Source organism: Limanda limanda, chromosome 17, assembly GCF_963576545.1.
Source record: "Limanda limanda chromosome 17, fLimLim1.1, whole genome shotgun sequence".
Lineage (NCBI taxonomy): Eukaryota > Metazoa > Chordata > Actinopteri > Pleuronectiformes > Pleuronectidae > Limanda > Limanda limanda.
The window spans coordinates 14155933-14172923 of NC_083652.1; the positions used below are offsets into that span (position 1 = coordinate 14155933).

The following is a 16991-nucleotide window of genomic DNA, read 5'->3' on the forward strand; positions in this document are numbered from 1 at the left end:
GAACAAAAGAAGGATGTGGAGTAGAAACACTGTCGGTATGAAAAGAGCTAGAGAAGATATCAGACCACCATGACGGACCCTCATTAAAAAATACCTCAATACAGTTGCTGCATAAACTCACAAGTCGTCCTTATAAACATAAAGTGTAAAGTGAATTATCGGAGTGGCCTGGGCTCTGTTACAGTGTGTAGATACATTTAATATTAATATAAAGAGGGTTAATAATAAGGAGAATAATAATAATGATACTGCTGCTACTATCCTACTAATACTACTACTACTACTACTGATATGATACCAGGATTTGGTCACTTATAAAAGTTTTAATACACACACACACACACACACACACACACACACACACACACACACACACACACACACACACACAAAGCTAGCCATATTTACACTGTAATATTTACTTGTACAAATATGCTCATGCCGTCGGTCCACTGATATTTTCAATGTTATCTTTAAACACAGCTTAGGAGGTAAATGTGTAACACGTTTCGTTGGAAGCCTGGAAACGCATTTGGACGACTGTGTGTTTGCATAATGTGTCTGTTCTGTTTCACACAGCTGCTGCCACACAGGGCTGCTGCTGTCCACTGTTATTATTGGACAATATTTAATTTTCCATTCAGAGAGTGTGTGTGTCTTTGTGTGTATGTGTGTGTGTAAGTGGTTTGCATCAGTGGATCTGCAAAAGAACAATTTGCCTTTGTCTGACACTGTAACTGTGGCTGCTGAGCTGGAGATATAGTGGAGCCACATCTTTTTAAATATCACTAATGTCACTTACAGAATATACATTACTTTAAAAAGAATGTTCCAGCACATTTCAGAAGGATAAACTGTACTTTTGTACTGAACTACATTTGTCTGATAATCCAGTTAATGATTAAACACGTCCTGTTTGACTTGTGAATCTTCACAGTGCTCTCACTTTAAATCTTTATTTAGTTTCATATTTTGTAATAATATCAAACAAACTCATGATCTCTCATAAAGACTCATTAGCTGTATTTTATCCTGAAGGTCTGATATCAAATGCAATGATTTTTGTTATCTTGTATTTTATCTAGTTTTAAACTAATGTCATATTCTTTCTGTGCTCGAATGCTGTGTGATCTTCAAATTGCTTTTTAACTGTTTCCAGTTGTTTTGCTTTTTAATTATTTCCCATTTGTTGCCTTTACATTTTTCCATTTTGAACCTTTAACCCTGTTTTGAGAGGAGCTGAACAAGCACAGTTGCATTTATCATCTATTATCACACTTTGTAATTAAGGTCAATGAGTCGTAATAAAGGTTGTATGACTGAAGCTGAACTTTTCTCTGCGTGTCCAACACGTTCACGTCAGCAGCAGTGAGACGTGTTGTGGGGAGGGGCTGCTGCTGGCTGCTGTGTAATCATCAGGGAGGAGGAGGGGTTACAAGCCCGGTCCCGCGGAACATCCTGCAAACACATCCGAGACTCGAACTCAACTCCTGCACAGCTTCCCCCCCCTGCCGTGCCCCCCGCTGTGCACGCCCCCCGGATGGCTGCGGGTGGTCGGTCTCCAGATCAGACCCAACAACTCTCCGGTCACAAGTCGAGCAGCTGAGCCGTGGAGCGACTCTGCGGGTCGTTGTCCCCGCTGGACCTATGTGCTGGGGTCCGGAGTCACGGCGGTGGGACATCCGGAATGGGGACGAGGCTCGCCGCTGTGGACCGGAGGAGGAGTACATTCGGAAGGTAACGTGTTCGGAAGGTAACGTGTTCGGAAGGTAACGTTCTTCAGTCTCTGGAGAGTTGGTTCTGCGAAGTGTCTGACACACAGAGTGTCTCATGTGCGACGGAGCCATGTGCATCCATGCGCACTGGCATGGCGCTGGCACAGGGGCAATCAGAGGGACGTTATAGATTAGTGTGTGTCTGTGTGTGTGAGTGTGTGTGTTGGAGAGAGAGGGATTGGCTAACATCCCGATGACTGATGAACAATTTCACTTTTCAGTTTCACTGGATTTCATGCACCAGAGTTCTTCGGTCACAAATTACTAATGGTATCGAACAAATTAATTAACAAGTTGTGTCACCACAATTGATGAAATCTCATTTAAAAGATATACCCATATGCAGTTGTGGTGTGATGTTTTCATGTGAGGACGTGTGAAAGCTTATCTGCACAGGAGAAGCAGAATGTTCATCTTAAAGTAAATAATAAACAGCTGATATTCAAATAAAAGTACTGAATAATAGTTGAAGTAGATTAAAGTGACGGGGAAACAGTGGAAAGCTGCAGCTGAAATTAATAAACAGAAAGAAAGGTCAATAAAAGTGACGAATTAACAGCTTAAATACATGGCTAGAAGTGTATGTGTGTGTTTGTGTGTGCGTGTTTGTGTGCATGCCTGTGTGTGTGTTTGTGTGTATGTGTGTGTGTGGGAGATGGGAGATGGTGATAATCGTGAGAACAAGAGTTATTGTCCCGGAGGAGATGAACTTGATCTTCTCTGGAAATAGGAATAGTCGTGGAGTGAACACACGCACGCACGCACGCACACACACACACACACACACACACACACACAACACACATGCACATGCACTCTCACACATTCCTATAATGTATAACACTATATCTACCAGGATCCAAAGTCTCTGATCCTCTTAGATGCAACCGATCCTATTAATGTATGGAATGTGCTGTAAAGGGCTTTTAGAACTAAGGACTTTATGTGTTGACAACATGGGGTTTACACAGACTCACACACACACAAAAGAAAAACAAGTGTGTGCAATGAAAGATTTCAAGTAGCAGGAAGAGAGGAAGGAGAGAGAATAGTGAGCCGGCGATGCCAACAATGTCCTCTCTGATCAGAGCCTGTGAATCCCTATCCCTTCCTTTCAACTCATTACACACACAAACACACACACACACACACACACACACACACACACACACACACACACACACACACACACACACACACACACACACACACACACACACACACACACACATATACACACATACACACAGGGTTCTGTCATAACCCATTAGTGGACATCAGAGTGCCACATTCAGGTCCATTGATAGCTCTACAATACCACAACAGAGAAATGCCGTTCTCTTGTCATGCACTCGGCTCAGCATGTGGAGCTGCACGTAGGAAGAGAAGAGGAAAGAGAGTGAGAGAGAAAGACAGAGAGAGAGAGAGAGAGAGAGAGAGAGAGAGAGAGAGAGAGAGAGAGAGGGAGAGAGAGAGAGAGAGAAAAGTAGGTTCAGAGAAAATATGTGTGTGAGGTGTTTAGTGCTAGAGAGAGTCCTGATGTCTTGAACGCCAAACCAGACCCACAACAGGAAAACACACCAACATTCCTGTTGTGAGCATTGTGGTGGCGAGAGCACACACACAGACACACACACAGACACACAAATACAAACACACTTGCACTCCTGTCTTTGTAGGGGTCCCACTTAGACCTCGAGAGTGAGGAATGTAAATATTTGGGAAGTAAAGACATGTTGGTTTCTCCATTAAAACGCTGCTTTAAGGAGGTTGAGGACTCAGACCTGTGTGATGCACCGACCATGACAGACAGTGACTCACACCCCCGGTCTCCTCAGTGTCCTGGTGAACCCGAGTCCACTCAGCAAGTCCTCAACATTTTCTAGATCCCACCAACCACCACCAGTGTGTAGACCCCAGGGGGGAGGGGTTTTCTATAAATACACACCCCCTTTCAAAAAAAATACACATATCTTTCATTCATATTTTACGTATATTGTTCTAGTGTTTGTCATATTTACACACTTTTCTATATTGTTAAAATGTTTGATTTACGCTCACGGACAAACGCACCACAACTAATTCCTTGTATGCGTAGCCTACTTGTCAATAAACCCTGATTCTGATTTAATTTTAAAATACAGCATCATAATCAGATGACTGTCTAAACGTGATTCCTATTGGATTATTGGTGTTGATGTAAATTAGTACTGACTGTGGGAGGAGTCTAAAAACAATAAACTCCAGTAATATGTCTAAGCGAGTGTTAAGTGAATCTTGGGCTCGACTGCTTTGAGTTGGGATTTGTGAGCTGCTGCTGTAGTTGCACTTGAGCGGCCATGTTACCTTCCTCTTCTTTCTTCTTCTGCCGCTTCCCTTTCTCCTGATTGCTCTCTTCCCCGTGCAGAGTTAATAGACCGTTGCAGCGAACGCCGTCGGCCTAAATGTGTAATCAAATAACACAGCTGACCGACAAAGGCACACCTGTGGCCCCGCGCGAGCAGCCGCATTCAAATGAGTGTGTGTGTGTGTGTGTGTGTTTGTTTGTATTCGAGTGTGTTCATCTTCATGTATAAAATGTGGTTTCGTAACATCTCCAGATGTGTTTTCCCCTGTAAGCAGGGATTGAGAGATTTACTGCTGATTATATAGCCCACACAACACGCACACACACACACACACATACACAAGCGGAGGGACATACAGTAACTCATAGCAACATGATAAAGGATGCAAAAAATGAATGGTCAGCGGTATCCTGTTGTGGTCGTGCAGACAGGGACACCGGGGGTGCCCATAGCAACGCAGACAGTTTCCCCAGTAACGATGAGGCACAGTAAAATTCAGACAACGTGATGTGGATTAGAGACTGTAAATCCCCCAAGAATGACCATCACACACACACACACACACACACACACACACACACACACACACACACACACACACACACACACACACACACACATGGCCACACACACTTGGTCTTCATGGGTTCAGCACACAGTAACTTATTAACTAATAAAGCCTTCTGATCTAAACTCTCTTTTTCTCTTTCTCTCTTTCTCTCTTTCTGTCTCGCTCTCAGGTTCATGAACTGCAGGGCGCCATCCAGCAAGAGATATCAGCCCACTGACTATGAACATGCTGCAAACTGTGCCACACATGGGGTCAGACAAACACACACACAAACACACACACACACACAGACACACACACACAGAAACACACACACTCTCTCTCCCTGTCCCGGCCTCCTCTTGGGTTTTCTGCGTTTGCCAGTCAAGGGAAAAGATGGATTGCGAGGAATGAGGCAACATGGGGCGGATTTTTTGGCTGAGCTTTGAAGGCAGAGGTCTATAATCTGTGATTCATCCTGTAGCTTTCTCTAATCTGCTGTAATCCCTGTGCTCTTCTGCCTCTGAGAGAGCAAGACAGCGTGAATGGAGCAGACAGACAGGATGAAAACAGAGTGCAACAAGACCATAATTACTGTAAAGCCTTGAATGGGGCAGGATTTACTGAGGTTGTATTTGTTGTCATTTATATATTCATTCATTCACGGCTGCCAACTTGCCCTGTTTCTGTGGAGTGTGCGGAATCAGAGAAATTCATTCTGAAAGTGGACAGTCAGTGAAATATTGCTGTTTGTTTTGATGAGAGTCACAAGAGAAAACTGACACCACGGTCGTGTCTGCAAGTTCAACATGAAGCTACCTCTATGGCAGAGTGTTTTCTGATCCTGGTATAAATAGAGGAAATGAGGGAAACAGTCTGACCTGCTTCTCTTCAAACACAACAAAATCCCTCAGGTTATAGTGCTGCAGGATTCATTGTGACTTCTAGGATGTCGTTACTATAACGTTGAAGAAATAATTTGTCCAGAAAGTTTACTACAATTTGTCATTTTTACACTTTGTTGTGTGGATCGAATAAATTATAGAAAATATGTTAATGCAGATGTTTTGGACAGAGTCAGGATAAATGTTTCCCTCTGTTTCCACTCTTTATGCTAAGCTAACAGGTTTCTGGTATTTACTGTACAGACATAAGATATAAGAGGTTGTCAAAGACAATTAGGTAAACTGTAATAATCTGGCTTGTTATTTGCTACATTTCCAGTATTTGCAAAAACAAACATCTTAATTCCTCCGTGCCAACGTGAATATGATATCTCAAAAACATCTGGAGGGAATTTGTTCAAATTTGTACAAATTTTCATTTTAGATTTGGTTGGTAAAAGGTCAAGGGTCACAATCATGTTTATTTTTGGCATCCTGAACATCGATACCTCAAATCTGCCTTGAGGGAAGTTCTGACCAGTTGTCACCTTGAACTGTTCAACCCATAAGATTGTGTTGGTCATGGTTGATGGAGGTGAGCCACTGGAGGGCATAGTGGTTAAGAGAATTTTAAATTATACCGAGCAGTTGTTAACCTGAAAAATGCCATAAGGAAACAACAATAATATGAAACTTTGTGTTTCTTTGTTGCAGTTGTGGATCTTGCCGAGTCTGGTGGGCGTGTCGGTGCTCTACTTCCTGTCTGTGGACCAGTGGCATTGTGTCGCTGCCTGGCTCTATGGCAGCGGACTCACCGGCCTGTTCGTCACCTCAACACTCTTCCACACGGCTGCATGGAAAATTAGCCACCTCCGGTCTGTATGTGTGTGTGTGTGTGTGTGTGTGTGTGTGTGTGTGTGTGTGTGTGTGTGTGTGTGTGTGTGTGGTGGTTGTGTCATTACTACTGACCTCTTTGTGTGTACATACGGAAACAAACAAACTGTCACACTCACATACACACTACTATCAATTAGAGTCTCTGATGAACTTGCATTGAGACAACAGTGGTCTGCCATGTACTGGAAAAATAAACCTCAGTACTTCGTAAAGATTTATTGGATTTTTATATTTTCTACTCTTTTGCCTGTATTAGTTAATGTTTTAACCCAAACTAGATAAATATGTATTTATTCTTTTTCCTCCGTACAGGCGAGTGGAGCAGCGTTTCCACATGTGTGACAGAATGGCCATCTACTTCTTCATCGCTGCGTCCTATTCGCCCTGGTGAGTCACGTGACTGCAGCCAACAAATCCCATAAACACCAGCACACAGTGAATATTGACGTGCGTGTGCTGTCTCTCCCTGAGGTTGATGCTGAGGGAGCTGGGGCCCTGGACGTGCCACATGCGCTGGCTGATCTGGGTCATGGCCTGTGTGGGATCCATGTACGTCTTCTTCTTCCACGAGAGGTAACACGGCCGCTCCTTCTGTCTGTCTCTGCTCCACGTGTCCTGGTTTAACAGAATTAACCTGAAACCAAACTGCCGTCCCTAAGTGTTTACAGCAAACAGTGCTCTGCTGTTTGAAGCAGAAACAAACACGTAGGGACACGGAGGCTTTGTCTTTTCACGTCACAGTTTTCTACCTGCAGGTACAAGCTGCTGGAGCTGGTGGGATACGTGGCCATGGGGGCGGTTCCTGCTGCGGTCATCCTGTCCATGGTAAAAACAAATCACTGACTTTTCTCTGCTTTAAGGAACCAAACTGAAGTTTTCCCTCTTTTAAAAGCTGCAACAAACTTCCTGCTACTGCGTGGGAACCAAACAGAAGTTTTTATTGCCCCTAGAAACCTGAAACTTTTTTCCGTCTTACAATATAATGTCTCTGCTGACGGTGCGGTTTAATCCTATTTAATAAATCATAACGTTAGCATTTTGTAATAAACATATTTAAAAAACAATAATGGGTTAGTCCATTTTCATCTATTTGACCCTTTATGTGACATTCAGCCCGAAGACCATTCATATTGAAGCGCTGTGAATATGTATATATATATATATATATATATAATATATATTATAATTTAAATATTACATACTGTAATTTACAGAGGCAGCTGCAGGGCTTTAAAGTATTTTGCAAACTTCACTAAAACAGGAGTAAAGAGAGTAAAACATTTGTTTGGGTCGAATTCCTGCAGATTAATTCACATTTGCAAGTAAGTTTGGGAAAGTGGCAAAAAAAGGAAAACATATATAGAACATAAAATTCCTGGGTTTAAGCACATTAGAGCTATTATATAGTAAATAAAGACTTGGAATATAATCTCCTATCTGTTTATATCCTTCATTCTTGAAGCTCCTTTAAACCGCTACCGACTCTTGACCTCACAGATTCCTCTGATGTGTTACAGGTGGAGCGCTCTGGCGTGTGTGAGCTGGCAGTGGGAGGGGTCTTCTATGTAGTGGGGGTGGTCTTCTTCAAGAGCGACGGCCTCGTCCCGTTCGCCCACGCCATCTGGCATCTCTTTGTCGCAGCTGGAGCAGGAATTCATTATTACGCCATCTGGAGGTACCTGTACGTGCCCGGGCCGCTGCTGCACACGGCGAGGTGACGGCCCCTCCCGGCTGAGGTCGCAGGGTCCGACAGGAAGTGACACGACCAGGAGAAGAGTGTTCGAGTCATGAGATCACTGGGTTTCCTGTCGACCGACAGCTGAGGATCAGCTCCCCGGGTGGGACCAAAACCCTAGTTACTGTGTAATTTGGCCAAACTTGTAAAGGCTGATAATAATTTATAGAAATATATAATTCAGATTAAAAATGTTTTTGATCACAAGGACCACTTCTACAAGAAAGGAAGAAAAAGTCAAACTGTTTCCTTGACAAAACCTCCTCGGCTTGTAAACTTGTGCCAAAACTGACCAGACACACATTCCTTAACAGCGGTGCTAGGAGCCAGATGTAAGCGGAGGAATCCAGTGACACAGTTGCACTGATTTTAATTTCCTCTAACCTAGTTTTGCACATCTTCAAAATAGGAAAATGTAGTCAGCCGATAAACTTCAAAGTCAAAGTTTACATTTTCACTTTTTAGGGCTGATTTATTGCATTTGCCTCTGAGAGCATTTAGAAATCAAAACTGTAAGGCCAACATCTTTGCTGCCACTGGTCTTTGATTGTCACATTTAAACTGCTAAGTTTTATCCGAGGGACACATTAATATGAACAAACCTGACGAGAGAATACAGTTAAAACAGAAGGAAAACGGACGATAAACAGACCCGTTGTGATTTTAAATTTGATTGTGACCGTACAAAATCTGTTCTCATGGTTTTACTGTAATGTGATTTGAAGGATCTAAGAAATCTGAGTGCTACTGTAACTCTGACAACTGTATTCTGGGTCAAATGATAGTTCAAGGAGGACTATGATCAGCAGGATTCTTTAACGGATCATCTTTGTGCACTTTTCTATCGACAGCCGAGATGATTCAAGAAGAATTTCATGAAATCCTCTGAAAATGAACAGATTAACACATGGGGATTAAATATATGTAGATTATATATATATATATATGCAAATTTCTACTATTTTTATACTTCTTCCAGCACTGTATAGATCACATTTTTAAGGTCTTCCCTAAACTCTAGTAGTTCAGCAGAATCTGTTTTATCAGAGCACTTACTCAGGATTTTATTTTTTGAAATCAGATGATCTATTTTGTAAAATGTTAAGTTTGTGAAATCACTGTAATAAAAAAGAATAATGATATTACACAGTAGGGATCTATGGATTTGTTGATATGATTCATGACCTTAAATTTCAATTCAATATAATCGTTTATTTACAAAAGTAATGTGCAAACAAAAATCAAACAACAATCACAGAGATGCAGATTTGAAGTAAATCCAGGTGCTGAGATGTGTGTTGTCCATGTGAGTGTGTGTTTGTGTGTCACTGTGTGTTTGTGTGTCACTGTGTGTGTTTGCGTGTCACTGTGTGTGTGTGAGGCTGGTGAGGGTTCGCAGTTGCAGTGACATGGACAAGTTGGTGTCTCGGTGCCACTGGGGTGTGGTGACATGTGGGGGCGGGGTCAGGACACTCTGAGCCACACCGGGGGTCCTCAGCAGCGACCACAACTCCTCCCCCCGCGTCACTATGGCAACCAGGTCCTCCTCGTCAGCGCACCAGGCCACTGAACCCGCTCTGGTCACAGTTCTTAGCTTGGAGAGGAACAGAGAAACCCTACAACAGAACAAACACACACAATTGCACCACATTTCGTAATGAGGTTTTATAAGACAGTTTGATATTTGGGCGGGTCACTCACCTAGGGATGAGGTCATGAGAGCGGGACGCCAGCTTAGCGAGAGCACTGATGAGAGTGGTGATGACTCTCGGGGCGGGGCAACACGCCCCAGGGGGCGGGGTCGATGAAGTTATTTCAAACAGCACCGCCTCCAACGTCTCAAAACAGGAAGTGATGAGCGTCACTGAGCAGCGACTGTCGCAGGAAACAGAGAGGTACTCGCCCAGCGCCCACACCTGGTATCCAGACAAGTGGAATAGGATTTCAGAGACATTTGAATACTCAGGAAATTATTTGACGCTCGAAGCGTGAGATGGGATAGAGCTTTGCATGAACTTCCATTTACTGTGGCCAGCTTAAGCAAAACCTTGTCCTGAACCTTAACCACGACCAACTCACACCTTACCCCGGGGTCAATCTAAACACAATTCCGAAACCCACATCTGACCCCTGACATGGATCATCAGAAAGACGTTCTGCCTCATGAGGACCAAGCTTTGGTCCCGATGAGGTCTGCTGCTCCTGCTAAAACCATAAAGAGGCAACAACAACAAGTACAAACAGTTTCATTACCACGTGTGTGTAGATTTCTTCTTTGCTGTAGACGCTGGCTGTGGTTCCAGCGAACTCCAGCAACACATGAGACTGGTCCACTACCAGAGAGGGGTGGAGCTTGCACAGCCTCAGCAGGTGGCAGCTGAACACCCTGCAGAAACAAAGAGAGAGAGAGAGAGAGGGATGAGGCGAGTGAGGAGATGTTGAGCAGAGTGACACTGAAGTTCCGCAGCGCGAGTGAAGTTCTACCTGTGTATCTCCTTCATGTATCTTGGGAGGTTGAGGAGGAGGCTGCTTCTCTCCAGCATCACCAGGATCAAATGGGCTAAAAGCTTCGGGTCAGCCACCTACACACAACACACATGCACGGTAGTAGATTATCCAACTGAAACTAAACACCCAGCACTTTAATGCACAGTGGTCGTATTTGTGAGAGATCATTAAACGTCTTGACCGTGATGACGGTGTTGAAAAAAATGTGCAACAGCACCGGGACCGTCTGGGAACACTGAACAACCCTCGGCCAATCAGCCGACTCAGCGAGGAACTCATGGAGCGTGCTCAGTCTGTCGATCGTGTCGCCTGTGGGGGGGGGGAGGGAACGACTGATGAAACAGACAATCTTCACAACCATAATGTATTAAATATGAATTATAGGATACATTGTGGCCTGATTTCTGTACAAAGAGCAGCTGCAGATTTCCAGCAGAAAAGCGAGTATTTTACAATCTACTCTAATGTAATGTGTGATATGTGAAATCTGAGGATTAAGTTGTAATAATTCATGAATAAAGTCATTTGTTTCTTCAACATGGCCCTCAAACTCCTTTGTAGGATTTAGATTGACTTTGTTGTCTTAACAAACGCCATCTAACTTCATAGCAAGTAAGTGCAAAAGTACATTTTCTAAGATGTCCGACTATTCTCTTAAGTGCGTTCCTGTGATTACCTGATCCTGCCTCTGGTCGAAGCAGGTAGAGAAAAAGGCCTCTGAACGAAGGGCTCCGGAAGGCATCCAGTGACAGGAGCCCACGTCCACCCGGCTCGGAGATGGGTGAGCTCGTCGACCTGCAGAACCCACAAGCAGAAGATCAGTCAGATGCTGGGAAAAGATGTGAATGCCTTGAAGCCCCATCAGGGTGGTTGTTAGGTTTTTCTCTGACGTGCAGACGCACCTGAGCTGCAAGACCAGTGTGGCAGAGAGACAGGGCAGGTCGAGCAGCGTGTGGAGCAGCTCCACTGCAGTTTCAACGGTGACCAGCGAGGGCAGCAGATCCACAAAGTCATCCACCACCGCTGGGCTGTCCCAGGCTAAGAACTGCAGAGAGAGAAAGAGAGAAAGAGGGTGAGCATAAAGTAGCCCACTCATTAGTTTAGAGTTAAAGTTTGTGTTTGAGTATTGAAAAGTCTGGATGCATAATCTGTGACTGGACCTTCAGCAGGTTTGGGAATGAGCGAGGATACTGAGGGACTCGCAGCACCAGGCTCTCGAGGTTCAGCCGCAGGAAGCGTAGAAGCTCATGGGCCAGGAAGGGATCGTTGAAGAGCTCGGCAGGAAACCGGCCAAACACCAGCTTCCACAAGCTCTCACAGTCCACCGCTGCCATTTCACCTGCACAGGGTCACATTTAGACATTTTGTACGTATGAGAACTACGATGCACACATACATTTTTCTTACTGCTGTATTAACAAATAGAAGCTGAAGACCCATGATGCAGACACGTACCATGGTTGAGGTAGAACTGGGCTATGGGCAGCAGGACTCTGGCAAACGTCAGGTCCGAGCTGAGTCGACCGAACAGAGGCTTCACATACGGAAACGTTCGGTAGACCAGTGACGTGTCCTCCACACACACACAGTCCAGGATACACACAGCCTCCACCAAGCACTAGGGAATGATACACAATCTGGTAAACAGTGCTGCTTGGAGTAAAAGGGAAATGTTTGTGTGATGTTTTTAAAACTTTTTCTCTGTCAAATCCAATTTTTACTAATTTGAAACTTTCTTGATCATTCTGATGAACTTGATGGTCACTTTTGTTAATACTCATCTACTTGAGGATAGGAAAAGATAAGTAGCTGATCACTGGATGGATAAGTTATTAATAAGATTTGATCATTGCCATAAACATATGCCATAAACATATGCCATAAACATATGGTGGATAGAACTGGGAGAACCTGAAGGAAAGTATAAGACATGGACTCACCGCTTTCTGCAGCTCCGTGTCTGTTCGTTTCAGTGCCTCTGAGACACAGAAAAGAATCCACATCAAAATGTTGTCTACTATAGTGTTTAATAGTCTGTAATATGTTATACAGTAATGAAAACAAATAAACTTGAATATGCACGTTATATGCAAGTTGTTGATTCATAATCTGCTTTAATGGCGGCACAAGTTACTGGTTCCTGGTCGAAAACAGACAAACTCACTGCGATCGCTCTGCTCGATGAGGCGTAAGCAGTACTGGAACGCCTTCTCCCTCAGACGCTCCTTGGGAGGCAGCAGTCGGCTGGAGGAGGAAGTCGCCGAGACCATAGACACAACTGAGCCGTCCACCTCCGACCGGTCATCTGCAACGAGAGGTCAGGAGGGAGAGGTCACGGGTCAGATGATGTTTTCCACACATGAACCAGGATCAGTCGTCCGTTAGAGGGTTTTTGATTAAATTCAAATTACGTAAGTCGATGATTTACAGAAAGAAAGGCTGAACAACGGCTGCTTTGAAGAGAAGAGAGCAGAGCCAGGAGGGACTGAATAAATCAACGTGTGTAACTTTAAAATGAAATAAGATTCTGTCCATTTAAAAAAAAAGAAAATCAATACCTTGGGTTCAATGTTAATTTGGCCGTGGCCACAAACAAATAAATATATGGACACGGAGAAGCGTTAAACATATTTTCAGGTTCATTATGACACTGCAGCAGGTCAGAGGACATTTCCAACACCACCTCTGAATATGGTCGGTGTGATCAGTTCTCCAGAATCATCCAAAGTAGGATGTTAATACAGAGTTTGTTTATTCCCCGGTTGTAGATTATTATCATATTATATTACATTGCAACATCTTACGTATACATGAGTAAAAATCACACATATTTATCGGGATTACATAGAATACAATTCGATCAAAGTTGGTCTGAACATGAAAAACTATCAGAGCATCTGTTTAGTCATTCACCACAGTGATTCATTCAAGTTTACTGAGTCATCAGAAGATTCACGTTAAGGCGAAAGACGCACACACACACACACCAGTGAAAGTGTCCTTAAGAAAGTCCATTATCAAGATTTCTGGTTAGAGATCATCTGTAAAAATTAAATGCAGTTGTGAGTCACGATCATATCAGGAGTTGTGAGTTAACCTGTGTCGCCCCGCAGTTAGAGAACAGAAGATGCAGGAGTCACAGCTTCTGAGACGCGCATGCAGGGAAGGTCAACAAACTCGCACATCTTACCATTAGAAAATGAGTGGGAGTGGGAGAGAGAGAAGCTGAGCTGTAGCCTGTTTGCTGGAGATGATGAAAACACAGTACAGGTCATCGGACAGGAGCCATTTAAATGTATTACAGCCATCGTGACTGATTCTTCGAGGCTGATGTTCCTTGTTTGTACTGTAGCTATGACATAATGGAATGAGCTTCTCTTGCATGGGAAGATGAGAGCTTGTGGTTTTTACTGGTGGAGAATCATACCAGTATCTGTGAAGGTGTTGCCACTGGGAGCAGTGTGGTAGGTGAGAAGCCAGTGATGCAGCATGGAAAAGGAGTAAACGTTCATCCACTGGTCCTCAGTGAAGCCTTGGCCCACACACAGCACAGTGAAGAAATCCCCCGACACCGTCCCGTCCAGCTCTGCTGTCGGCACTGGCTGATGTAAATAACACAAAATACCAGTTGAAGGATCAAGAGAAAGCTTTGAAGACTGGTTTTTAAATAGGAGTGTAGATTTACCTGTCGCGACCTGGGTCCTGTGAAAAATCCACCTGCAGAAGCTCCGCCTCCCTGTATGATGCTTGCATACCGCAGCCAATCGACAAGCTTCTTACTCAGTAGGGTGACGTTATCTGTGGTGAGTCAGAAGGGAAGGTTAAGAAACTTTGCACGCAAACAACTTCATCATTGATTTAGCAAATCACTTGAACTTTCTGTCTTCAGATTTCCTGGGAACTTAAGTGGTTGGTATAGGTTTGTGTGTTACCGTCATTGAGGCTCTCGGGGGAGTGTGTGAGGACGGCGTTGAGGACGGGCAACGTGTGTGTGAGCGAATGAGTCGGACCCTCGGGTTGACGGCTGTCCAGGCCGCGAAGAAGCTGAGCGCACAGAGATGACAGATCGGCTCTGGATCCAGCCTGCGGGGGTCAAAGTGTGGGAAAGATGAGTTTAGATGTGGAAACAAATCTAATAGCAAAAAGTATGTTTTCAAATAGATAGTAGTGTGATAGTAAACTGTTTTCTGAGGTTTTCACAAAATACAAACCAGGTAATTCGGGTTAAGAGTTGTGGCAAAATGAATTAATGGATTGATCAGTTAATCGTCAAGATTTTACTCCCTTCAGAAAGAAAATATACATCCCTGGATCTGCCCCCTGACCTACACCAAAATTTAAGTACGTCTTCCTTCCATACTCGTTATTGTAGTTTTTGCGTTATCTTGCCAACTAAGAAACCAACACCAATGAAAACATTCTCTCTCTGGTTGAGGTAGCTATGTTGAATACGTCACCTGTGAGAGCAGCAGGGCGGCTGAATGGCTGTTCAGCTGAACGTTCTCCTGGCTGTAGTTCAGTTCCTGGCCAGAGAGGGGCAGTGTCTCTCTGAGCACAGCTGAGCTCAGCACCTGAAGCTGCTCCACTGGTGAAGACAGGAGAGATAACAGCCTCTTGTGTAGCTCCACGGGCAACCTGTGGTCAGGAGGAGACACCAGACCACGGGTTTGGACGAGGACAGAGAGGTTCATGTTGGTGATTAAACAGTTTGGAGCAGAAAAAGACTGAGGTGTTTTTGAGCAGTTATCATAGGAACTATAAACAATATGGGTTTAGAGAAGGAGAAGGGGGTAGTGGGCGAGTCTGTGTGCAATGCAAATTGAAGTGAATGACGATAGCAGAATGGACAGTGGCTCAGTAACAAGAGATGTGTCGGTTATGGGATGTTTATGAGGCGGGGGCTGCAGCTCTTACGTCCTGGTGCACTTGGTGGCCGAGAGGATGAGGTGCAGCCGCTGCAGGGAATCCATCGTCTCATGACCGAGCTCCTTCCCCACGAGCAGCTTCCCCAATCTGCAGTAGAACTTCTGCAGCTCGGGCTCCTGAATCTCCCTGAAACCAGATGACAGCGTCTTGAAAAGTCTTACTGCTGAAACCTGAATGAATCATTGCTTGTCGATTAACATTGCGAACAATATTAGTTCACTTCTCTACTGCCGTTCTCTGAAAGGCTGTGACAAAGAGTAAATGGGTCATTATGCGTCAGATTCATCACATTTTTTGGCTGCACTGTCACAGAGCTTTAAGAAATTTGGCATGTTGACCAAGTCATATGAGAAACAGCAGATCTAAAGTCTCTGATTCAAAGGCAGGGAGATATACAGTGATGACCTGGGAGCCCATCAAGGAAGTAGTGCATTTTTGTTTTGAATGTGCCAGACGATTTACCAAACAAACTCTCTGCAGGGCTTGATGATATTACGCTTTTTATAGATATGCAAAGTGCTGTTATTTTTATATTGTGGGCGTGGAGCTTGACAGGAGCTTCAAACGACGTGAGTTCCCTCAACAAGTTCAGACTTTAGTTTCCACAGGATCTCAAGTGACCAAATCAGCGTGAAAAACATATGTGACGGTGACAAATCATAAATACACAAACATCCTGTGGAGAGGAATTATCTTTAAGCTGAAATCCTCCCTGAGGAAAGAGACCAGGCAGGGTTTGGGTAAGCTAGCTGCCTTTAGCCCAGTTAGCATAGCAACAGCTAACAGGAAGTAAACCGGAGTAAACGAGAGTAGATGGAGGAAGTAAATCATCTTGATATATATCTTCTTACCTCGCTTGTTTGATCAAACTCTCCGAACCGTGAGAGAACATCTTTCCAGGACATTTACTCTGTTACACCGGACTGCAGCGGAAGGTAAACAGTCCGCTCCCCAATGGTGTCCTGACTGCAACTCCCGTGATGCGACTTTTAGTTCCGCTTTCACAACAAGGGAGGATTTTTTTTTTGTTTTTATCCCCAAAAAACTGTATTTAGAATCAAAAACTGACGAAAAACCAGTGGTGGAATATAACGAAGTATTTGTACTTCGTTACTGTACTTAAGTAAGTTTTTACGAAGCCACACACACGCCAACAAACATTTCCACTCTTCCTGTTAAAGTTCGTAGTTGATCACTATCTAACCATCAGCTACTCTGTTTAGCGCTGGGCCGACGGAGGGTACCCACACACACACACGCACACACACACGCACACACACACACACGCACACACACACACACACACAGTCACACACAGTGGCCGGTAAGCAGCCGTCCGGACCACTCCGTGAAGAAGGAGGAGGAGAC

General features: G+C 44.1%; 2 protein-coding genes across 3 annotated transcripts; one reads left to right on the top strand and one right to left on the bottom strand.

Annotated features, from left to right (window-relative positions):
• The first annotated feature begins 1409 nt into the window (after positions 1–1409).
• On the top strand, positions 1410–9334 carry mmd2a (monocyte to macrophage differentiation-associated 2a). Its single transcript, XM_061090928.1, has 7 exons — positions 1410–1737; positions 4864–4945; positions 6272–6432; positions 6767–6841; positions 6926–7027; positions 7210–7279; positions 7972–9334. Exons 1-7 carry the CDS (start codon positions 1688–1690, stop codon positions 8170–8172), a joined length of 741 nt encoding a protein of 246 aa, XP_060946911.1. The 5' UTR covers positions 1410–1687; the 3' UTR covers positions 8173–9334.
• A 46-nt stretch (positions 9335–9380) lies between these two features.
• ap5z1 (adaptor related protein complex 5 subunit zeta 1) lies at positions 9381–16584 on the bottom strand. 2 transcript variants are annotated; one of them, XM_061090926.1, is made up of 18 exons: positions 16475–16584; positions 15612–15749; positions 15155–15332; positions 14630–14780; positions 14383–14495; positions 14125–14299; positions 13888–13941; positions 12862–13002; positions 12638–12675; positions 12153–12315; positions 11858–12036; positions 11600–11742; positions 11374–11492; positions 10879–11006; positions 10674–10771; positions 10443–10575; positions 9891–10105; positions 9381–9805 (listed from the first exon to the last, which is right to left on the bottom strand). In XM_061090926.1, the coding sequence occupies exons 1-18, from the start codon at positions 16513–16515 to the stop codon at positions 9553–9555; spliced, it is 2460 nt and encodes an 819-aa protein (XP_060946909.1). In that variant the 5' UTR covers positions 16516–16584; the 3' UTR covers positions 9381–9552. The 2 variants fall into 2 exon arrangements, with proteins under 2 accessions (XP_060946909.1, XP_060946910.1); XM_061090927.1 differs by lacking the exon at positions 13888–13941.
• Positions 16585–16991: the final 407 nt, after the last annotated feature.

What these genes read in the sequence shown, in the direction of transcription:
- mmd2a (XM_061090928.1), top strand. Translation starts at nt 1,688, where the DNA reads ATGGGGACGAGGCTCGCCGCTGTGGACCGGAGGAGGAGTACATTCGGA. An exon ending in GCTGCGTCCTATTCGCCCTG is followed by an intron (nt 6,842 to 6,925) that starts GTGAGTCACGTG and finishes TCTCTCCCTGAG; the next exon opens with GTTGATGCTGAGGGAGCTGG. An exon ending in CTGCGGTCATCCTGTCCATG is followed by an intron (nt 7,280 to 7,971) that starts GTAAAAACAAAT and finishes GATGTGTTACAG; the next exon opens with GTGGAGCGCTCTGGCGTGTG.
- ap5z1 (XM_061090926.1), bottom strand. Translation starts at nt 16,515, where the DNA reads ATGTTCTCTCACGGTTCGGAGAGTTTGATCAAACAAGCGAG. An exon ending in CTCCCACTCATTTTCTAATG is followed by an intron (nt 13,003 to 13,887) that starts GTAAGATGTGCG and finishes CTCTCGTTGCAG; the next exon opens with ATGACCGGTCGGAGGTGGAC. An exon ending in TCGACCAGAGGCAGGATCAG is followed by an intron (nt 11,007 to 11,373) that starts GTAATCACAGGA and finishes CCCCCCCCACAG; the next exon opens with GCGACACGATCGACAGACTG.